Source organism: Procambarus clarkii, chromosome 15, assembly GCF_040958095.1.
Source record: "Procambarus clarkii isolate CNS0578487 chromosome 15, FALCON_Pclarkii_2.0, whole genome shotgun sequence".
NCBI classification, from domain to species: Eukaryota; Metazoa; Arthropoda; class Malacostraca; order Decapoda; family Cambaridae; genus Procambarus; species Procambarus clarkii.
The window spans coordinates 6,748,236-6,773,150 of record NC_091164.1 but is presented as its reverse complement, the minus strand read 5'-3'; the positions used below and the strand labels follow the sequence as shown (position 1 = coordinate 6,773,150).

General features: G+C 44.2%; 1 protein-coding gene across 1 annotated transcript in view; it reads right to left on the bottom strand.

Annotated features, from left to right (window-relative positions):
• The window catches only part of LOC123759099 (maltase-glucoamylase), a 289,988-nt gene that overhangs the window by 227,883 nt on the left and 37,190 nt on the right, over positions 1-24,915 (bottom strand). The window contains exons 12-19 of the mRNA XM_069324937.1: positions 23,933-24,043; positions 21,607-21,740; positions 17,919-18,076; positions 13,300-13,439; positions 10,745-10,829; positions 7,744-7,800; positions 7,225-7,355; positions 6,673-6,758 (exon numbers count right to left, since the gene is read on the bottom strand). Coding sequence (XP_069181038.1) covers positions 6,673-6,758; positions 7,225-7,355; positions 7,744-7,800; positions 10,745-10,829; positions 13,300-13,439; positions 17,919-18,076; positions 21,607-21,740; positions 23,933-24,043 — 902 coding nt within the window. The remainder of the gene's footprint in view (positions 1-6,672; positions 6,759-7,224; positions 7,356-7,743; positions 7,801-10,744; positions 10,830-13,299; positions 13,440-17,918; positions 18,077-21,606; positions 21,741-23,932; positions 24,044-24,915) is intronic.

The following is a 24,915-nucleotide window of genomic DNA, read 5'->3' as shown; positions in this document are numbered from 1 at the left end:
CGCAGAGGGTCACGCCTCGACCTGGCGCAGAGGGTCACGCCTCGACCCAGCGACCAGGACAAATATTAGCACTTAACAGGATCTCAACAGGAATATGAGCGAATTACCTTATGAAATAATTAGAAGAGTAATTAAGCAGTCCCCGTGGAGAAGTGGTAACAGACTCGCCTGGCGTTTTGCGAGCGCCAAATTTATCCTGGGTTTGTATCCTGGCCGGGGAGGACAACCCGTCCTCCAACAACCCGTTCTCGCAAATTCGTAAAGTCAATATTGACTTATTAACTACGTGCATAGGTGATATACTAAACATAATAGATACCCTTAAAAAGATTCATAGAAAACACCGACCTTACCTAACCTTGTTAGTATCTTAAGATAAGCATCTTATTGCTTCGTAATTACAATTATTACTTAACCTATACCTATTATAGGTTAGGTAATAATTGTAATTACGAAGCAATTAGATGTTTATCTTAACATACTAAGTAGGTTAGGTAAGGTCGGTGTTTTCTATGAATTTTTTTAAGGGTATCTATTATGTTAAGTATGTCACCTATGCACATATTTAATAAGTCAATATTGACTTATTAAATTTGCGAGAACGGGTTGCCTCCAAACAAAGACCCAAAAGTGATTCCATGCACCCGCCAAACGAATGAATGTTTATGAATGAAAAACGTTTTACACACGACTCACAACTGATGACGTTCGAACACTTCCGGAACAAGTGCTTCACTGACGAATTTTGTTCGAACCACAACGCTATAAATGCTTCACCCACGTACTATAAATACAAATAATCGCCAACAGAACCTAAACACCTAATGTAACCTATGCCTATATACGCTCGATATGGTAATGTATTATAATATTAATTTATATTTGAGAAAATTCCTGTTTTGAATAAACAGCATGTTAAAATGGATGAATACGTCTTTGGGGTCGACCGCTGGATGGAATGGACTTGGGTCGAGGACGGGTTGAGGGAGGATTTACTTGGCGCCAGTCCTTAGCTGTAGCCTCTGTTCACCCAGCAGTGAATGGGTACCTGGTTGTTAAATGATTTGGTAGGTCGTATTCCAGGGAAAATCCGGCTTTAAGAATCTGCCCGAAACGCTATGCATGGTAGTGGCTGTACAAGAACGTAACAACTCATGTATATATAAATAAAAATATAAACAAATTAGTTTAGTTCTAGATATTCTAAACCGTATTTGTGCTGGCATTGCCGACAGTTTGTACCAAAGTCACCTTAAGAAAATATTCTCAGTCCACAACCCGGTCCACAAATGTGCAAAAAACTTTGGCAATAAAAGAAATGTATGTTGCTCTGAGGATATGTTATTGTAAGAAAATACCTGCATACAAGGGGAGACGTCGCTAAAACTCTCTCTGTTAACTCCAATCTTCATTGTAAACATTAGCTGGGCTCCGCCTTCCCGTCGTGAGGTTGCTTCCTGTTTGTGCTGGAGAGTGCACACTCCACTAACTGCGTATCTCTATCTTTGGCTTCCCAAGTTTCACTAGCTCCGCCTGAATCCTTCGCTGCCTAAGTTTCACTAGCTCCGCCTGAATCCTTCGCTGCCTAAGTTTCACTAGCACCACCTGAGTCCTTCGCTGCCTAAGTTTCACTAGCTCTGCCTGAATCCTTCGCTGCCTAAGTTTCACTAGCTCCGCCTGAATCCTTCGCTGCCTAAGTTTCACTAGCTCCGCCTGAGTCCTTCGCTGCCTAAGTTTAACTAGCTCCGCCTGAATCCTTCACCGCCTAAGTTTCACTAGCTCTGCCTGAATCTTTCACCGCCTAAGTTTCACTAGCTCCGCCTGAATCCTTCACCGCCTAAGTTTCACTAGCTCCGCCTGAATCCTTCACCGCCTAAGTTTCACTAGCCCCGCCTGAATCCTTCACCGCCTAAGTTTCACTAGCTCCGCCTGAATCCTTCACCGCCTAAGTTTCACTAGCTCCGCCTGAATCGTAAACTTCACCTAAAATTTGTTTACCAAGTTGTATGTCTTGTGCGTCACCAACACAACGCCATCAATAATAATGGGAGATTATCATGAAATATCCAGGATTTTTTTTAAACTGGCTGTGCCCAAGTCTGTCTCTCCCTCCCATATCTCTTCCCCCCTTTCTCCATCTCCCACCTTCTCTACTATCCTCTCTCTACCCCCCCCCCTCTCTCTCTCTCTCTCTCTCTCTCTCTCTCTCTCTCTCTCTCTCTCTCTCTCTCTCTCTCTCTCTCTCTCTCTCTCTCTCTCTCTCTCCTTCCCTTGCTCTCCTTTTATCTCTCTCTCCCCTTCCCCCCTCCCCGCCCTCTCTCAGAAAATTATATATTACAAAACACTGAAAACCTGTTAAAACCTTTACGGAAACCATCTCCTATTTCAGACTTAATGAAAATCACCAGTGGGAGTCGTTACAAATGTCGATATTTCTTAAAGGGTGGCACTGAGGCCGACCCCAACTAGGCTAAAACGCTCCCATACCTCCATTTGAACACGTCATCTTGGAAACTTGGGTGAGGCTAGCACCAAGCGTCTGGTCTTCAACCTCTGACAGACAGACAGACTTTCTTGTAAACAGATTTACTTAAGGAATATAACATTCTTCTATTACCGTTGTTTGTTCATCGGCGAGGAACCGACTCCACATATTCTGACCACATTATGATAAAGGAGTCAATGGAGAACAATTGGGAAGTAGATTTAAAGCTTCAGTTAGGAGTGATTTAATTAATCTTTTACCACAATGCCCAAAACTAAGTTTAAAAGATTAGTTTCTGACTGTGTAGTTCTGCACCTCACTCTTAAAAGTAGTATATAACTAAATAATTCTTTTGGAAAATAATTTGTTTTTCACTGCACATGCTCCGACAGCATTTCTACTCTTGAAATTTCTTTGTCATTATTTATGTTTAATTAATTATGATCTTAATCTCTCTCTCTCTCTTTGTCAGTGTGTATGTATGTGTGTACTCGCCTATTTGTGTCTGCAGGATCGAACGTTGGCTCTTGGATCCCGCCTTCATAGCCTTCGGGTGTTTAAAACAATGACTCCTCTCCTTCCCTGTCATACCTAGTTTTAAAGATATGATTAGTGTTTGCTTTTACAATGTGCTCCTTTAGTTCATTCCATTTCCCCACTACTCATGCTAAAAGAAAACATTCTAACATCTCTATGACCCATGTGAGTTTCCAGCTTCAACCCATGTCCACGTGTTTTGCTGACATTCCGAGTGAACATTTCGTCCATTTCCACTCTGTCGTTCCCTCTAAATATTTTGTATGCTGCAATCATATCTCCCCGCTCCCTCCTTTTTTTTTCTAACGTCGTCAGGTTCAGTTCCTTCAGTCGCTCTTTATATCCCATCCCATGCAACTCCGGGACTAGCCTCGTCACCAATTACTGAACCTTTTCAGTTTCCTAATGTGTTTCTTTAGGTGGGGGCTCCATGATGGGGCTGCATACTCTAAGGCTGCTTCTCGATCGCGTAGGCAGTGTAAAGCGCTCTGAATGCCTCCTGATTTAGGTTTCTGAATGACGTTCTAACTTTTGCTAGCATAGCGTTGCTACCGATTCTATGTGCCCCAGGAGTTAGATTTGGTATTACGTCCATTTCCAGGTCTCTTTCTCGAATCGTCACAGAAAGACAGTTTTCCCTTCATTGTGTACTGACCCTTTGGTCTCCTGTCACCTAGTCCCATTTCCATAACTTTACACTAGTTCGTGTTGAACTCCAGAAGCCGTTTCTCTGACCATCTCTGCAGCCTCTTCAAGTTCTCTTGAAGTATCTTTCAATCCTCATCTGTCACAACCCTTCTCATTAATTTCACGACATCCGCGAACATCGAAATATAGGACTCTACTCCTGTAGACATGTCGTTCACATACATTAGAAATAGAACTGGTCCCAGCACCGATCCTTGAGGTACTCCACTTTTACGGTTCGCCAGTCTGACTTCTCGCCCCTTACTGTTACTCTCTGGCTTCTGTCTATTAAATAATTCTTTACCCAAACTGAGGCCTTTCTTCTTACTCCCGTCTACCTCTCCAGATTGAATGGCAGTCTCCTGTGTTGTACTGTGTCAAAGACTTTTTGGCAGTTCAGAAATATGCAGTCTGCCCATTCTTCTCTGTCCTCCCTTATTCTCGTTACTTTATCATATAATTCCAGGTTTATTAGGCATGATTTCCCTTCTCTAAACCCATGTTGGTGTTTGTTTGCATACCTAATGTCCATTAGGTGTGTAACAAGTCTTAACCTGATTATTCATTCAAGTACTTTACAGGGGACGCTTGTCAATGATACTTGTATGGAGTTAAGCGCCTATTCCCTATATTTTTTTGAAAATTGGTACCACATTTTGTGTGTAAACTGTAACATGTATGCCCCATAACCTGCGTCATGTATGCCCCATAACATGCGCCATGTATGCCCCATAACATGCGTCATGTATGCCCCATAACATGCGTCATGTATGCCCCATAACATGCGTCATGTATGCCCCATAACATGCGTCATGTATGCCCCATAACCTGCGTCATGTATGCCCCATAACATGCGTCATGTATGCCCCATAACATGCGTCATGTATGCCCCATAACCTGCGTCATGTATGCCCCATAACATGCGTCATGTATGCCCCATAACATGCGTCATGTATGCCCCATAACCTGCGTCATGTATGCCCCATAACATGCGTCATGTATGCCCCATAACCGGCGTCATGTATGCCCCATAACCTGCGTCATGTATGCCCCATAACATGCGTCATGTATGCCCCATAACATGCGTCATGTATGCCCCATAACCGGCGTCATGTATGCCCCATAACCTGCGTCATGTATGCCCCATAACCTGCACCATGTATACCCCATAATCTGCACCATGTATGCCCCTTAACCTGCACCATGTATGCCCCTTAACCTGCACCATGTATGCCCCTTAACCTGCACTCTGTATGCCCCTTAACCTGCACCATGTATGCCCCTTAACCTGCACCATGTATACCCCATAACCTGCACCATGTATGCCTCATAACCTGTACCATGTATGCCCTATAACCTGCACCATGTATGCCCCTTGACCTGCACCATGTATGCCCTATAACCTGTACCATGTATGCCCTATAACCTGCGCCTTGTATGCCTCATAACCTTCGTCATGTATGCCCCATAACCTGCGTCATGTATGCCCCATAACCTGCCCATGTATGCCCCATAACCTGCCCATGTATGCCCCATAACCTGCTCATGTATGCCCCATAACCTGCCCACGTATGCCCCATAACCTGCCCATGTATGCCCCATAACCTGCCCATGTATGCCCCATAACCTGCCCATGTATGCCCCATAACCTGCCCATGTATGCCCCATAACCTGCCCATGTATACCCCATAACCTGCACCATGTATGCCCTATAACCTGCGTCATGTATACCCCATAACCTGCGTCATGTTTTCCCCATAACCTGCCCATGTATGCCCCATAACCTGCGCCATGTATACCCCATAACCTGCGCCATGTATGCCCCATAACCTGCACCATGTATGCCCTATAACCTGCGTCATGTATGCCTCATAACCTGCGTCATGTATACCCCATACCTGCGTCATGTATGCCCCATAACCTGCGCCATGTATACCCCATAACCTGCGCCATGTATGCCCCATAACCTGCCCATGTATGCCCCATAACCTGCCAATGTGTGCCCATAACCTGCACCATGTATGCCCTATAACCTGCGTCATGTATGCCTCATAACCTGCGTCATGTATACCCCATAACCTGCGTCATGTATACCCCATAACCTGCCCATGTATGCCCCCATAACCTGCGCCATGTATGCCCCATAACATGCGTCATGTATGCCCCATAACCTGCGTCATGTATACCCCATACCTGCGCCATGTATACCTCATAACCTGCGCCATGTATGCCCCATAACCTGCGCCATGTATGCCCCATAACCTGCGCCATGTATGCCCCATAACATGCGTCATGTATGCCCCATAACCTGCGTCATGTATACCCCATACCTGCGCCATGTATACCCCATAACCTGCCCATGTATGCCCCCATAACCTGCGCCATGTATGCCCCATAACATGCGCCATGTATACCCCATAACCTGCGCCATATATGCCCCATAACCTGCGCCATGTATACCCCATAACCTGCGCCATGTATGCCCCATAACCTGCGCCATGTATACCCCATAACCTGCGTCATGTATGCCCCATAACCTGCGTCATGTATACCCCATAACCTGCGCCATGTATGCCCCATAATCTGCGCCATGTATGCCCCATAACCTGCGCCATGTATGCCCCATAACCTGCGCCATGTATGCCCCATAAACAGCGCCAGATGTGCTCTCTTGCAGGAGCTAATTAAAGGACAAAGTCATACTGCTGTGAGGCCAAACATTACTGCCTTGTATTATGTCAAGACTCAGGCGAGAGGTAAAATATTTTTGAACTAATGCTTGATCTCAATTTATAAATTTCCTGAAAAAGTCGAAGGACAAACATTAGCATTACTGTGTAAATATCTTCAGAATTACACGAGAGAGAGAGAGAGAGAGAGAGAGAGAGAGAGAGAGAGAGAGAGAGAGAGAGAGAGAGAGAGAGAGAGAGAGAGAGAGAAGGCGAGATAAACGCATCACTCACCGATTGATTCTCCATCATCCCAGTATAACGTCCCGGTAGCTCGACCCTCCCAGTCCGGGGATACGATCAGTCCCAGGGGCTCAGTCCTGACCAAGGGAGACAAAATAGGTCGTCAGAAAGTATTCAGAGCTCCAGGAGAGTCCGGCTAAGAGGCAGAGAAGCAGGACGGTGACGCTCTTAAGATAATCCACGAGCAGAGAGGTAATGGGAGTGAGGAGCAGGAGAGGCGATAAAAATGTGATAGTGCGCTCCTAATGCGGCTCCAACGAGCAATAATTTCAAGATTATGGCAAGTTTCTTCTTAATTAATAATCAAAAAAATTTAAACGACTCTGTTTACCTCCTTTTCATAGTCTATCACATTATTTTTCCATAATATGTCTCTCTCTCGCTCTCTCCCTCTCGTTCTCTCTCTCTCTCTCCCTCTTGTTTTCTCTCTCTCTCTCTCTCTCTCTCTCTCTCTCTCTCTCTCTCTCTCTCTCTCTCTCTCTCTCTCTCTCTCTCTCTCTCTCTCTCTCTCTCTCTCTCGCAGCCTGTGCTGAGTGTGCTGACCTTGCGAGCTTGGTGTTGGCCCTGGGCGGCTGGGTGGCCAAGACCCCGCCGCCCCTCAGGTACACAGGGATGTGTGGGCGGGGAGCCGCCCTCGTCACCCTCCTCCCCTCCGTCACGTTCAGCGCCACGCCCTAGACACCACGTGCAAGCAAATTATCAATTATAATTTATCTAATATGCAAGTTGAAAAGACTAAGATATAAAGGGATTACACATTCTTGAAGGGGATGTAAGGGGGGATTACACATTCTTGAAGGAGATTAAAGGGGATTACAGGGGATGTAAGGGGATTATACATCAAAGTAGAGCCTATCATAAACACGTTAATATCAGAATTATTCACTCAACCCATCATAATGGCTGTTTTACGGGCTATTCATGCCCGTGCATGCCTCCTCTTGGGGTGGCTTAATCTTTATCAATCTTAATGGCTGTTCATTAACCCCTGATGTGTTCAGTGAACGGTTCTTACAGGTAAACATTCTTAGTGAACACGTAACATACAGGTGTGTTACTCACGGTGTAATAGTCGTACCACACACCCGGCGGGAAGTACACTCCACGAGACGTCTGCCCCTGGAACACACGTCAACAGATCTATCAGGTGTTCACAGACCTGTAAGGTGTTCACAGACTTATCAGCTGTATACAGACCCATCAGGTGTTCACAGACCTATCAGGTGTTCACAGACCTATCAGGTGTTCACAGACCTATCAGGTGTTCAGAGATCTATCAGGTGTTCACAGACCTATCAGGTGTTCACAGACCTATCAGGTGTTCACAGAACTATCAGGTGTTCACAGATCTATCAGGTGTCCACAGATCTATCAGATGTTCACAGATCTATCAGGTGTTCAGAGACCTATCAAGTGTTCACAGACCTATCAGGTGTTCACAGACCTATCAGGTGTTCACAGACCTATCAGGTGTTCACAGACCTATCAGGTGTTCACAGACCTATCAGGTGTTCACAGACCTATCAGGTGTTCACAGACCCATCAGGTGTTCACAGACCTATCAGGTGTTCACAGACCTATCGGGTGTTCACAGACCTATCAGGTGTTCACAGACCTATCAGGTGTTCACAGATCTATCAGGTGTTCACAGACCTATCAGGTGCCCATCAACTCATCAGATGACAGCAGGTAAAACTGCCGAAGATCTCCTGGGGCCCATACAAAGAACCTCTTACTTGCTTCACACACAAAACAAAGCTCACTCGTACATATACCTTTAACCTGAAGCTTGAAACAATCCATTTGGTTAAATTTCTTAAACAAATTTTTTTATATTTATTGTTTAGTGTTCTGTCCGTGTTCGCATTTTTGCACCTTATCACTATATCCATTGTTTGATTTGCCGTTGTCGGGGACAGGAAGCCTGCACTTTGAACTATTGAGCCCTTCTAAAGTAAACTGCTGACCTTCTCGACTTCCCGACGTTACAACCCACAATAGTTACCTAACTCCAAGGTACCTATTTCTGCTAAGTGAACAGAGCCATGAGGTGAAAGGAAACGAACCCAAAATGGGAAATTTAACCCTTGAGCATAGATTGTGTGCCGGCGACGTGGCCCACTGCGCTACCTGACCGTCATCCATAGGCATACATCATGTCCTTAACATTTCTACAAAAGAACACTTATAATTTGCATTAACATTTTCATGCCCAAGGTTACTAAGTCCTGGAGATAACTTTATAATAATCTATTATACAGTTGAGTGAATGTATATACATTCCGGGGTACGGTGAACAGAACTGAACTGTGAATTCTGAGGCTTAACAAGATCAAATTAGAGCTGAAGGATATTAGATGTTTCTTGTTTGGTGTTGGGCTTGAGGCCTACCAACGCCGGGAGGCGTATTACGCCCCTTCGGTAGTTTACTGAACCTTGTCCACAACTGAAGTAACTTTTAGTGTATATACCTGGTTTGGAGGTATATTTGGAGGCTTGGTTGAGGACCGGGCCGCGGGGACGCTAAGCCCCGAAACCACCTCAAGGTAACCGAGAAACTGGACACATCTCTCAGTGTATTGTGTTATGAACCCCAGCCAGCCTTATGAGGTAAGTCTGCCTTGTGAGAGTTATTCCCTATCTGACTGGATTTAGGAGTCTGGGGAAGGAATTAAACTAAGGTAAACATCAGTAAGTTATGACCGAGGAGAATGAAAGCAGAGGGCAAGCAAGCATCTTAAGGAAACGAGGTAAGATAAGATGTCGACATTATGTTATGAGACGTGACATGGGCGGAGGTGGTAAAGAGTCACTCGTGTTGGGAGAGTCGTCGAGGACGGACGTGCGTGACGTTACCTCCTGTGAAGAAGGAAGTTATAGCTCATGGTGAGGAGTTTGAGCGAAGGCTGCGTGTTCAACGTGTGAGGAAGCTGTCTTGGGACGACGTACGACGTTTCTTTGTTATCGTGATGACGATATTATGGCGGCCTTAAGCCTATAGGGTGGTCGTACCTATACTCACCTAGTTAAGCTTGCAAGGGTTGAGTTCTAGCTCTATGGTCTCGCCTCTCAACTATCAATCAACTGATGTACAGGTTCCTGAGCCTACTGGGCTCTGTCATATCTACATTTGAAACTATGTATGAAGTTTGCCTCCACCACATCACTGCCTCCACCACATCACTGAATGGAATGCATTTCATTCCTATCTTCCAGCGACGTTAGGTGCATGCAGCCTTTCCTCGTAACTTATGCCTTTTAGTTTTGGGACTAGCCTAGTGGCATACCTCTGAAATTTTTTCAGCTTATTCCTGTGCTTGACAAGGTACGGGCTCCATGCTGGGGCCGCATACTCCAGGATTGGTCTTACATATGTGTTATACAAGGTTCTGAATGATTCCTTGCACAGGTTCCTGAAGACAGTTCTGATGTTAGCCAGCCTTGCATACACCGTAGATGTTATTCTTTTAATGTGGGCTTCAGGAGACAAGTTTGATGTGATATCAACTCCTAGATGTTTCTCTCTGTCCATTTCATGAAGGACTTCATCTCCCATTCGGTATCCTGCTTCTGGCCTTCGCTGACGACAACAATAGTCGTCAGCGAAGCACTTGTTCCGGAAGTGTTCGAACGTCATCAGTTGTGAGTCGTGTTTAAACCGTTTTTCATTCATAAACAGGGGGTTTTGGCCGGGTGCATGGAATGGACTTTGGACATTGTTTATGAGGACGGGCTGGTGTGTGTGTGTGTTTTTACAAATATGCAGAACAAATACATCCTTTGACATAATTCCATTTCTGGCATGGAATTTCTCACATGAAACACACTATAAGCAGAGCCTCAAAACATGATCGGGAACCTGCACATAAATTGACTTAAGGTCAAGAGACTGAAGCAAAGATGTTAAACTGAACCCCCGCAAGCACAATTATGTGAGTACTGTCGTTAATTCGTTACCATAATGAAAATGTAAGTGATTAGTACAGAATAGTATAGCATAGTAAACCTTAAAGGTTACATCGTTTTCTCAGATTACAGCATACAAAAAGAAAACGTAACTTACGGGCTCAACGACGGGGGCGACCATAAGCCACGAACCCCACAGGAACTGGTCGTCGACTTCCCACGTGTCTGGGATATCTGGAAATCTGAAATATTTGCGAGCAAACAACTTAAAGTTAACCAGAGAATGAATTAAAACAGGTTTACATTAATAGTGGTCAATGCAGTCGGCTCATAACTATGTATGGACCAGAGTTCGATTCCCGGTAGAATGAGACGGTTGGGCAGGTTTCCTTACATCTAATACCTACGTTCACCTGCCAATAAACGGATACCCGGATGGAATCGACTGTCGTGGGTTGCATCCCTTGGAACGTCAGTTGTTGGCCTAAGGGGGGACTTCGAAAAGCCCGACAGACTTCATCTGGGACACTTAAAGAAAACTTGGTAGAACAAGCGACCAGCTGAATATTTAGTGACAAGAAAGGGATATATGGCTATCGTGCTCGTTGGTCAGTAATCTCTTATGGTGGCCTTAATGACCCTGTGAATATAAACCACACTAGTGTTCAGTTTTGAACATAATTCGGGAGTGAAGTAAATTATACTTGTCGCTGGTTGAGTAACCTCTGGTGGTGACCTAACATAACCGTCCATGGTTGACCAGCCTCGAATCCCTCACCAAACCAAACCAAATATAGAGAATGTTAAATACTGAATTAAAAATACGTTAATCCAGCCTGCCTGTTGTTACAAACGTCCCCACGTGATTTGCAAGATGCAATACTGCCAAGATCAACAACACTGCAGCACAGACCAGAGTTAATGAGATGTAGACAACAGTTAATGATCTCTTCACATAAAAGGTCATCAGGCCGGGGATTCTGTGATCCGCTAAACCCATATATGCCAAGACAATTAATGCTTCAGTTCAAATTACAACTGGAACAGAATGCTTAGGAAGAATGAGGGGGAGACCTGCCAGCCCCAGTGGAAGCCACCACAGATGCTTGTCTTTAGGTAAATTCAGGTAAAATACAGCAAATTTCAAGGTAAGTTTTCCTCGCACTATAAACACGACAACACAAGCAATAATAGACGCACGAAATACCAAAAACCAGGGTTTATATACACTGAAGCTGCGAAGCTGCGACCTGCTTCTTACCTATATTATATATATATATATATATATATATATATATATATATATATATATATATATATATATATATATATATATATATATATATATATATATATATATATATATATACACCCGGAGAATTTATTTGGGGGTTGGTCAGTAAACTATTGTGGTCGCCTCCATAACCTTCCAGAGGTTGACGCGCGTTAAGCCCAACACTTACTTACCAAACACCTTAAGTACCAAACTAAACAAGAACACAGGTGCTGAGCCACATATATAGTTAGAACAATTAGCCAATAGATCAGAACAAAGACAATATTTTCCGAGGTAGGGGACAATAAGTTTGTAATTAGGCTTATCGATGTCCCCCCCCCCCACCACCCTCCATCCCTCCTTGGAACACTGCTGACTTTTCCCAGGATGCAAACCACAACAGTTGTCTAACTCCCGAGAACCTATTTAGGTGCTAGATGAACGGTAACGCTGCTTAACTGTCCTGTCTGGGTTGTAACTCGGGCAGCACGGTTATCTTGGAGATGATTTCGGGGCTTAGCGACCCCGCGGCCCGGTCCTCGACCAGGCCTCCTTTATGTTACACACCCCCCAGGAAGCAGCCCGTAGCAGCTGTCTAACTACCAGGTACCTATTTACTGCTAGGTGAACAGGTGCATCAGGGTGAAAGAAACTCTGCCCATGTGTTTCCACCTCCACCAGGGATCGAACCCGGAACCTCAGGACTACGAGTCCCGAGCGCTGTCCACTCAGCTGTCGACGGGAGACATCTCCCGTCACGCAGGGTGCAGTCACACCTCCACAGATCTCCAGTATCAGCTCTTGATACTGGCAATGGCTCAAAAGGGCCACCACTTATGGGCTATTCATGCCCGTGCCACCTTTTGGGTGGCTTAATCTTCATCAATCAATCAATCACTCAGCTGTCAGCCATCTCGGTTGGGCATCGATTTATAAGCCGTCTGTTATAGAGGGTTTATACAACTATTGTAAACCGTCGACGTTGTCCACTGCACTTCCAAACTACTTATGCTGCTCTGTTGTTTATTTAACTAAACAAATTTTTGCTTACTTTGACCATAATAATTAGAAGACATTCTCCGAGAAAAGTGCAAAGCCATTACGACTATATAGAACTGGGAAGGGGTCAGGATAAGGATTGGTGATGGGACGGGGGAAGGAATGGCGCCCAACCACTAGGACGGTCGGGGATGGAACTCCGACCGACATGAAGCGAAACCATCGCTCTACTGTCCAGTTCATTAATAATTAGAGGGTGGTAGTTTATAGGCAAGAAGATAAAGCACTTATTCTAACTGAAAGTTAAAAGAAACAGTATCTAAAGCTGGCCGGAACAAGTTTGGGGCGAGCGCTGAGAGGGTTGGATAGTGATCATCAACATGCAAGGTGAACATCACGGCGGTAGTTACTGAGTAAGTAGAGATCAGTCAACTTACTCGAAGAATAGCGCCCTGACGACGGTGTGGCCCTGGGTGTGGGCGAGGAAGTGTAGGGTGTAGAGGTAGGGGAGCAGGGTGTACCGCACCTGCAGGGCTGTGCGAGCTGAAGCTGCTACGCTCGGCCACAGTCCAGGGTCCTGTAAGAGAAAACATTGAGACTGTCATGGTCAGGGCACAGTGCAATCTGATGGGCACCTGCAGTCTGGTGGGTACCTGCAGTCTGGTGGGCACCTACAGTCTGGTGGGCACCTGCAGTTCGGAGACAAGCTCAGAGTCGTGGGGGGCGACTTGTCTTGAAGAGGATCATTCATGTGAAACTTTATATAATAGTCATTAGGTATTTTATAAATGTTCATCAATATTACGAGTATTTATACCTGGTAAGAGTCAAACTGTGCGGTATATATTTAAGACGGCGCCATGTTCATTGCAAACATGTTTGTAAGCAGGCAAGAAGCCTGACATTAAAAGTAAAATACAATTTATTGTTTCCGCACGAGAGGAGAAGCCTAGTCAGTTTTCTAATATGGCTGCCGGCGGGAGCCGCAACAGAGATTCACGCCAAGAATTTGGGCAGGACGATAACATTGGGTTCCCTAGATGTGATACAGTAATATGATTGGGCGCTTGCAAGCAGCATTGACCAACGAGGAAGTAACCCAGGGGTTATGTGACACGTTGGAGGCATCTGAGTGGTGGCCAGCTGCCCGAGGCGGCACTAGACTTTGAACAGTCGGTCGGAAAGGACGTGACATGGTTGACTTCCAGAAATTGTAGTATTTCACGGGTACGAAATGTCGAAGTATAAAAAGATGAACAAGTTCTGAAGGAATGACTTAATAGAGCTTCCAGGAGGGTATAGTTTTCGATGACAAATTCTGCAGTAAGTTACAACTCTGACACCTTTGATGATCTGGGGTCATCAGTGTCAACCTGAACGGCTGGGCTAAGGAGCCTGTCCTCAAACCAAATGCATTACCATGTGGGAACCCCTTCCCCTGCTGGTCAAACCACCTGACTAGTTATCTAGATATTTATCATGGTCTGAAGGTATATTGGAGTTCCAGTAACAGTCAACATGTAAACTGACAAGTGAACCTTAATTCTAAACAAAGATTATTGTCAAGCTGTAATGTTGTTGTTGTTGATGATTTAGGGGCGACGACGATCGTGGGGTCGGATGCGCCCCGGCGTACCCGTTAAGGGTGAATCGCGAAGCCAGGAAAGGTGAAACGCCAAGCCAAATCGCAAAACGAGTGACGCCAATCATTAAAAACTAATATGCCATACGGCAAATAAACGTACAGTCAGGCAGATGATTGGGGAGTCCCAGGAGTCCCTCAGGGTGACAAGCACCGGCTCCGCCCACACAGAGAACACCAGGTAGCAAAACCAAAACTCGGCCTCCAACCGAAACGCAAAAGTCATCCAGCGTCCTCCAGCAGAGCAGAAACCAGCCGTCCACCACGACCGAGGGGCACACCAGGAGCCCACCAAGACCCACCAACCCCCAGCACCTCTCGGCCAAGCCGGCCCCCGAACACCGTCACCCCGCCGGGAGAACCAGACAATACACGTCAAAACAAAAATCTATCAACAATCCTGTGACCCAAGGCGATATGTGCGCCAGGCGTCGGACAATCGGACCGCTGAAAAGGGATGCCAAACGGCAGTAGCAAAGCTAAAACGCGAAAGCAAGACGTAATCAAGCGGCTCGCAGGCGGAGGTGGTGTCCAGACGTCCGCTCGGCTTCAAGGTTTAACCAGGAATCCCGTCAAGCTGTAATTGTATTGTATATAAATCTTTGGTTCTAAGATATAAAAAGTGTATGCTGAAGAAGTTTTCTTTGGAGAATTTGGTTCACTGTAAATGACATTCTCGGTTACACAAATAGTTTTCTAATTTATATTTCACATTATATTCAATAGTACACCATATTAACGTAACCAAACGTAATGAAACCTAGCAAAATGTTACGAAACCTTAACCTAACCTAACCATGGATTGAGGGTAGATAATGACACTAAATATTTAGTAGTTCTCAATTATTTCCTGTGAGCAGATTTCATCCCCGAGGACAGGTTGGGGCGGAGGGACTGAGTTGGTGGTTGGTTACCTCACAGCCTCTTCACCTTCTACACAGACGTACGAAGTTATAGTGTAGTCCTGGTCATCAGCGAGGAGTTACCGTGATCAATGTAAATTCCAGGTTGCAATCCTTCCACCATGGAGACATGGTAGCCAGTGAAGACTCGGAGGAGCGTAGTGTGTCCCGTACTCCATCTACTCCATGTCCTGAGTCAGTAACTTTCAAGTGTCGATGAACAACATAAGGTGAACTTCTAGTATCAGGGGGGATGTGCCAAGTGCCGTGTGGTTCTGCATTGTTGCAGCAGGGTTACCGACGCGTGCATGTCCTGCATTCACTAAATTACCAGTGACGTTCTGAGGCATTTTTTTTTCAAGTGCAAGGGTTACCAGTAATATCCTGAGGCGAGGTTACATGAAGTTCAAGTAGTCGTATCGGCATCTAGTGTGAGGAGAAAGAAAGAAAGAAAGAAAGAAAGAAAGAAAGAAAGAAAGAAAGAAAGAAAGAAAGAAAGAAAGAAAGAAAGAAAGAAAGAAAGAAAAAAAGAAAGAAAGAAAGAAAGAAAGAAAGAAAGAAAGAAAGAGAGAGAAAGAGACAGCGAGAGAGAGAGAGAGAGAGAGAGAGAGAGAGAGAGAGAGAGAGAGAGAGAGAGAGAGAGAGAGAGAGAGAGAGAGAGAGAGAGAGAGAGAGAGAGAGAGAGAGAGAAAGAAAGAATGAAAGAGAGAAAGAGAGACAGACAGACCCTGTGAGAGATGCACTCCTCCACAGGTGTTGGTGGCTGCAGGAGGCCTCGTCTCACTACTACTAGAGAAAGGTGCGGTGGTCTTCTCGAGGCTCTCTGTAGATACCTCACAAGACTGTACTAAGTGCTTCGGCAGATGACAGGATTACAGTTCCGTTGCGCACTTTGGCGGAATCCACACTGGGTCCTCTACGACGTGCACTCACATTGCACTCTTAAGGCAGCGTGAATTTCCATGCTCTCACATCTGGCAATACCCTCGAGAAAATTGCGTCATCTGACAACTGTTCATTCGGTGCCCAAAACTGATCACAATAGAGCCCCTCACCGGCACACGCTCTCCTCAGCGACCTCTACAGGGCTCTATCTGAATCTGACACCTTTGATATTAATAAGCGAGAATGTCTGCCACTATAAAATGCATTAACAAATTAAACTAACTTTGTCACTAGCACTGAAACTTTATACACTTGAAATTCTAGACAGTTGGCTGCCGCAGCCTAATACCCTTAACTTTAGCAAATTAAATTTTCGTCAGCTCGATGTTTTCATGCGGCTATCTTTGACTTTGGAATTAGTAACAAAAATTCCCACATTGAATGAAGTATATATATAGGAAATAATTATAGAAACAACACAAAGAAAATCACACTTATGTGATATTTATTCATTAGAAAATCCACTGGAACTCCGTGTCCGCGACCAAGGAACAGCCAGACACATTCTACCACTGTACCATTGTGACTTAGTAAAAGCCTAACAACCGGATTTCTACTGAAATACCAGTAAGTCTGGAGGTTCCTCCTGACGCTAGTCCAAGTTTTATGTATGATCCACAAGCACACATGAATGGCATCAACACCATACACCAAGGGTGTACAGTGTTGAAATACTTTTCCTACACCCGAGTGCTTGGGGATCATACATAAAACTTGGACTAGCTTCAGGAGAGGCCTCCAGACTTACTGTGATTTCAGTAGGAATCTGGTTGTTAGGATTTTACTAATTCACGATGGTATAGTGGTAGAATGTGTCTGGCAGTTCCTTGGTCGCGGGTTCACATCACATCAGAGCCCCAGAGCATTTCTATCTTTTTCATTTTCGGTCTCGCTTCATGCAGGTGGCCGTTCAATCCCCGACCTCCCACAAGTGGTTGGCACTATTCCTTGCCTCCCCCGTGCCATCTCAAATCCTTATCCTGACCCCTTCCAAGTGCTATATAGTCTAATGGCTTGGCGCTTTTCCCTGATAGTTCCCTTCCCTTCCCAAAGCATTTCTCAATAACAATAATCAAAATACAGAGAAAAATAACATTATCGTGAATTATCAACGAGAAAATCCACAGGAGCAGTGATGAGCACACTAACCTATGCGCCGGATATTCCCAGACGCTCGCTCTATTCGACTACGCAACGACATGGTCAAAAGAATTGCAACCTGGAGTACTACTGCACCCTCGAGGATTCCCGAGGCGTCAGAAGTAGAACTGCTTGATGATAGAGCCAGAGTGCATGGGGATAATTATGTGACACCCTGGTTCGGTTTCAGTGGAAGCCTCGGGAATCCTCAAGGGTGCAGTAGTACCCTAGGTTGCAATTCTTTTGACCATGTCGTCCAGTAACGACATGGACGTAACGCATTAACGTCCAGTGACCATGACCCATCAGCTGATACCTGTATTGTGTATGTCACCTATTGATGGTATGAATGGTGTAGGGGTGTATGAAGCCTATTCACATTCGAATCCTTACAATTTATCCTTCCACCTGTCTTCCACAAACTCACATGATCGGAGGCTACCAGAGTGTTGTGGCTGCGACTGTAGGGGTAGAAGGCCCCGAGCTCCATCCACCGCTCACACAGCTCCTCCGTCGTGTTCCCGAAGAACCCGCAGATGTCGGCGCCCACGTACGGCACCCCGAACATGTTGAACTCTATCATGCCTGTATAGTGGTATAAAAGAAAACATTCTGAACAGGTTGATGTAAATGATGAATATGTAAAAAAACAACAATGAAGATCTGCAAATGAAAATGTAAGCTTGGAAAACTGGATTACATTTTAGTATTTAGATCATTGTACATGTTAAATAACATTCAAATCGTAGTATTACTGTATTGTAAGCACACAAATATTTTACTGAAGTCTTATGAAAACGGTGTTGAGAAATTGAGAATGCTCAGTAATGCCTTCCTTCTGAAGCTATTCCTTTTCCCATTGGCAGCCAATTTCATAGCCCTAATTATTTTCTTACAGATCAGTAATACTGAATAGCGTGTGTGGGAGAATGCATGTGATATGATTATTACTTCAAAATGCATACTGTACATAATTTACTTGTTGGTAGTAACTCCCACACCATGGGGCGGGGTGGAGGCTGTAATGTTAGTTAATGGCATTCAGATCTTACAGTTTATATAGTTACCTGAAGAAATTAGAGTGTTGACTTACTGCTCTGAGTTCAGTCCTATTCCAACCTCTTCATTGATGATTGACTGTAGACAAACACACAACCACACCCTTACAACATGAAAGGCCAAGACATACGACCACAAGCCCACTACCAGAGGAACAAATTCAGAGTTAGTCAATATATTAGATTTAATGACTATACTGTATGATCTAAATTATGTTAGTAGAACTGAATTTCTTTGGTATGATGACTTCTTAATGTCTGGCAACATCAATAATCATCAGTAACCCAGAGAAGACGAGGACCAGACAGTGCATAGCTAGGGTGCACCTCATTATTAATGCCCACCTCCAGAGAACTGGTCCTGGGACTAACTCCTGCCAGCGAACACTTGATTATTTTGGAATTGATTGATTGACGAAGATTAAGCCACCCAAGAGGTGGCATGGGCGTGAATAGCCCGTAAGAGGTGTAAACGTCCTACTGTTTACTCTGTAGAGAGCTCCAGGTGGGTGATGTGTCTCCCAAACTCGTTGTGACCGACTTCCCCCCTCTCTCACCCACCATCCGTGGGTCAAGGTAGAGATTATTATCTAATTGGACGAGGACCGCTAATTACTGATCATACGAATTTTTTTATATGCTTTATTTGATAAACCTTCAAAGTATTAACTCCGATTTCCTCTACTCTGAATTAATAATGAAAATCAACAAGATACTATTTCTAGGCCAATCGTCTTGTATCAAAGTGGGAAGAATCTGGTTGGAATTCTAGAGTTCAAGAGGCACCAATACTCGGGGCTTCGGAATTACATAATCTAAATACGCGTCTACCTAAACCTACGGTCGTAACTAAGCTGGATAATTCCCAGCCTTGTCAGTTATTTGGTTTATGAAACTTTCGAAGCCCTAAATACTGGTGGGTTTTGGTGGTAGGATTTTAACTTGGTTTCCCCAACTCTCTACGAATTAGGATTTGTCCTTAGTATATCAAAGGTTTAGGTTGACGGTTATATTGATTATGTAATTCCGCAGCCCTGAATATTGATGGCTCTTGATGATTAGATATTAATAATAATTGTTCCTTCTCCACTTTTCGCAGATTTTCCTTAATTTATCACTAGTAAAGACAGTACTTTCTCTGTGGAAGACCATACTAATCTTCGTTTGCCCTGGGATTCAAATATCAATAGACTTTTCTTAATGTGCTGAATAGTGCATCCACGATTTCGATAAACAAATAATATAAAAAAATAAATGGTATATTGATCGATCATTCACGTCTTAAAATATTTATCAAAAGTTATTTTTCTTTCCTTTAAACTACACTTTCTTTCTTTATAAGACTTTATACTTATTGATCATCCTCCCCTGAACTACACTGTCCAGGTGTTCTTGTCACCTGTTTCCCTTGGAGACTTGGCAACCTGTGAGGGGGGGGGGTGACCTCATGGTCGTTGATTCCCTCTCGACTCCACTCTAGCCTAGCTACTGATGAAGACCTAACGGTTGAAAAATAGTTTCATTCATATTACAAGTTAACACAAAATAATTATCGAAAAATTTATTTGCAACGACATTTCGTTCCTCTCATGAACATCTTCAGGTAGAGAATGAATTCAGCAGGTAAAACATTGGGCTAAATACAAAGGAGAAAGAATTAAGGGAGTGTGAGGAAAGGTGACTGGGGCCAATGAAACATACGGTAAAGGGACGGGACCAGTCAAATATAACATTGCACTTAGAGGGAACATGCTGGAAAACAGTATACAATTCCTGGAATCTTGTACCAAAGAAGATTGCAAATCCTGGAACATCCTTATTATATTATTAAATTACACTCGGACAAACATTTCCGCACATCACCGAACATCAAGGACGTCACTACTGAGGTCTCCTCGCCCACCGAGAGTACCAGAGGTTTACCCAATGTCTCAGACAATGTGTGATCAGCCCGTTACCCTCTGTTTAACCCCATCACCTCTCCTCACCCCCTTGATCCTTTCACCTTCGTATTTAGCCAAATATTTTACCTTCTGTATCTGCACATCAGGTAAAATGTGTTGTAGCCGTCGTACTCTCCTGTGTCAGGTGAGTACGATGGGCTCACCATAGCCCGTGCTGCTTGGAACTTTTTGTTCCGAGTAGCTGAATCTAAAACAACAACAACATTCTGTATTTATTGTCTACCTGAAGATGCTCCAGAGAGGAACGAAACGTTGTTGCAAATAAATTCTTCGATAATTATCACGTTAAAATATCCTTACCATGAATATTGGTAACATGATTGTTCTTCTTAATACTGATACTAAGAAAATAGAAGCATAGAACGCAATATGTACCCATAAACGCAATGTAATCATAACGATATTTTTACAATTGTTAATTTGATGGAACATTGTAACAACATTAAAGCTGCATTTGTGAGAGTATCACGAACATCAGAAAATCTGGTGAAAACTGTGGAAAAAAATTAACTTTATCGGAGTCGATGGTGGTCGCAATAAGAGCCAGATGTACTTAAATACAGGTATGGGGGTGTCGACCCCGACGTGCCAATGGTACCAGTACAATCACAAATCACCATGCAAAATTGCATAGGGCTAACAGCATGTATCTGACTTTCATCCTCGGACAGACAGGCAGACATATTCTCTTTGATACAGCTTGATATATCCAAGTTTTTCTCGTGTTGACATCCTGAGAGTACAGTCCACATCCCTAGCATCAAGTGAGTTTAGAGTAGAGTCTGGCAAGTCTAACTCGTTGTAAGGCATCTGTGAGTCACTTGGTTGAAAATATTTGTCTATCAAGTGAATGCAGCGCAGAGCCCGCAGAGCTACGTGAGACTATACTGCATAGCACTTCCCATACACCAGAAGATGCAAGAGTCCTTAAATATCATTAAGAACAACACGTCAACAGAAAGACACAAGTTCAGTCATGTCAAAGGAGTCAGATACATGGCCTAGAATGTAACGTGACTTATCCATTGACTAATGGAACTTGACATATTAGGGGAAACTGACAATATTATTAACTGACATATTAGAAACTGACCTATGATAGATTTGCGGAGGTCAGCCCACAGAGCACTGTTGTCTCCCAGCCAGTGACCTGCCCACCTGCCGCTGCTCGGGAAGGTTGACCTGCTCACCACCACACCTCTCTTCCGCGTCGCCTCCTGCAGGGCCCTGCCCACAGTGACACCCAAATGAGCACTAATTACCTGTTTTAGCCTTAACAGCGAGACAGTATCAGTTCTAGGGTTGCTTCAGAATAAAATCTTAAAGTTTAGCACTAAGAAGTCTAAGTTATAGGATTTAGAATTAATGCACAAAGAAATCACATTATGTGTCAATGAGATAATCAACTTCGAAGCACGTACAGGATATGAACACGCAGCAGAGGGTCTCCCAAGCACACGCTTTAAACCGCTGAACCACGATACGCTGAAGTTTTTTCACTCCAGGATTTAAATGACTCCACAAGAGGACTAGAGGCATCGAGAAGATACTAAATTAATTTGTTATACATTACTCAAGTACAGTCCAGTGTGGTATACATTACCCATGTACAGTCTAGTGTGGTATACTTTACCCAAGTACAGTCTAGTGTGGTATACATTACCCAAGTACAGTCTAGTGTGGTATACATTACCCAAGTACAGTCTAGTGTGGTATACATTACCCATGTACAGTCCAGTGAGGTATACATTACCCAAGTACAGTCTAGTGTGGTATACATTACCCATGTACAGTCTTGTGTGGTATACATTACCCATGTATAGTCCAGTGTGGTATACATTACCCAAGTACAGTCTAGTGTGGTATACATTACCCATGTACAGTCTAGTGTGGTATACATTACCCATGTACAGTCTTGTGTGGTATACATTACCCATGTATAGTCCAGTGTGGTATACATTACCCAAGTACAGTCTAGTGTGGTACACATTACCCAAGTACAGTCTAGTGTGGTACAGTAGTTCAGTTGAATCCCTGGCTACTTTACTAGTAGTGTAACATGAGTCACTGGTTTGAGGCATATGCTTGGGAGCATCCATGATGCAGGTTCGAATCCTCTGCACGGTTCCAATTAATTTTCTTATTAGAATTTATGTTCAATGTCAGTTTTGCAGGACTAAAATACCGGAGATTGGAAATTAGTGTAAATTCACAGTTTCAAATAAATTTATACAAGGTCCACGGGGGTAGTGAGGACTGAGGGGATTAACCCTAACACTGAAGGGTTGTTCCTGCAAGCAGGAAATTAGTTACAGTATTTAGGGTTAAAAATTAAATTCTGCTGACCCTTTAGGTTAAAAACTAAGACACTGTTAAGGCATATGATTGATAAATCTGTTGACCAAACCACACACTAGAAATTGAAGGGACGACGACGTTTCGACTGAACATACTTCAGCCACGTTATTGTGACTCATCGCCTGCATATTGATCAATCTGTATGGGAGGAGAAATGCAAATGTATTGATCAAGTTGTCATTAGAGCAGGTGTTTGAGTGTCTGTATGATGGAGAGAGAGGAGAGACAAGCAATTATAAAAGAAAAGCGTTAACAAGATTCCCAGGGTTCATCATTCAGGTTGCCAACACGGGAAGGTTATCTTGAGGTTATCTTGAGATGATTTCGGGGTTTTTTAGTGTCCCCGCGGCCCGGTCCTCGACCAGTCCTCCACCCCCAGGAAGCAGCCCGTGACAGCTGACTAACACCCAGGTACCTATTTTACTGCTAGGTAACAGGGGCATAGGGTGAAAGAAACTTTGCCCAATGTTTCTCGCCGGCGCCTGGGATCGAACCCAGGACCACAGGATCACAAGTCCAGCGTGCTGTCCGCTCGGCCGACCGGCTCCCTAAAAAACACATCATCAAGATGTCAGATTCACCGAGGATTATATCTGAAGACACACACATGGCGCATTGGAGCAGTGTGGAAGCTAAAATATCCGATCATCCGAAAAATCAGGGACATATTGTGCCGGGAGCTGCTCGCCTGTTAAGCGACCCCCCCTGCAATTAGACAAGTAATTGGCAGGTTTCCGTTCCATTACTATGAGCAAGAGGGGAGACTGGTGCATGCCTGCGGCTTGCAAGAGAGAGAGACTGCTTGTATCAGTGAGTTATTATGACTGATATCAGATAAGTTTCGTGGAATTGATGCATGATCGCAAGTTTATTGGTGTGACCGTTGTACATTGAGGGCATTTATCCACTTATCTATATAGTAGTATATTGACTTACTAGAGTGTGGGCCGAGTAGACTTACTGGAGCGTGGGCCGAGTATACTTACTGGAGCGTGGGCCGAGTATACTTATTGGAGCGTGGGTCGAGTATACTTACAGGAGCGTGGGCCGAGTATACTTACAGGAGCGTGGGCAGAGTTTGTGACCAGCCGTAGAGATTGTGAACGTCGTAATGCCGCAGTTCTCTCCTCTCCCCCTGCAGCCCCACCATGCACACCGTCTTCTCCGACAGTCTGATGGAACACCACCAATCACAAAGAATTACAAGAGGATTCAAGCGGGAACAAACCACTGCATCCAAGCTAGACACTTTGTGGGAACTTCATGACAGAACAGTGTAAAGGACCTGCTTTTTCAATAGAAACAGTTGTGCATTTTATAAACATGTGTACACCCAGTGATACCTATAATAATAAAGTTATACCCAGAATGATATGAGTTATACTCATAATTATATTAGTTATACCCAGAATGATATCAGTTGGTAAGTTGCTCCATAAGTTAACTACACGATTAAAGAAAAGAATTTTGTATCATTGGAATGAAATTAGAATCTTTTAAACAGGAATCATGAGTCATTTATTTGTTTAGAAAATATCATTTTCGCTGTACGCTGTACAACTTCCAGTCGTTGAAGTGTGTGAGCTACGCATGTATGTGTGCTCAACCACACACACACATACGGGCACTCAACCACACACACATACGGGCTCCCAACCACACACACACATACGGGCACCCAACAACACACACATACGGGCACCCAACAACACACACATACGGGCACCCAACCACACACATACGGGCACCCCAACAATAGAGAACACAGAACAGTAGGAAATCACACTATACACAAAGAGACCAGAAATGAATACACACAAACTGGGAAAGTGACAGAAGCAAAAAATGACACCACATGCGGAGGGAAGTCTGATCCAAAATATTTCCATAGTCATATCAGGAGGAAGACGACTGTGGACGACCAGGTTATCTAGACTTTAAATAATGGGAGTGAAGACACACGAGGAATGATAAGGAAGTTTATGAGGAACTTCACCAAAAAGCTTCCAGGAGAAGTATTCAAGTTGGTACCTGATCTGACACT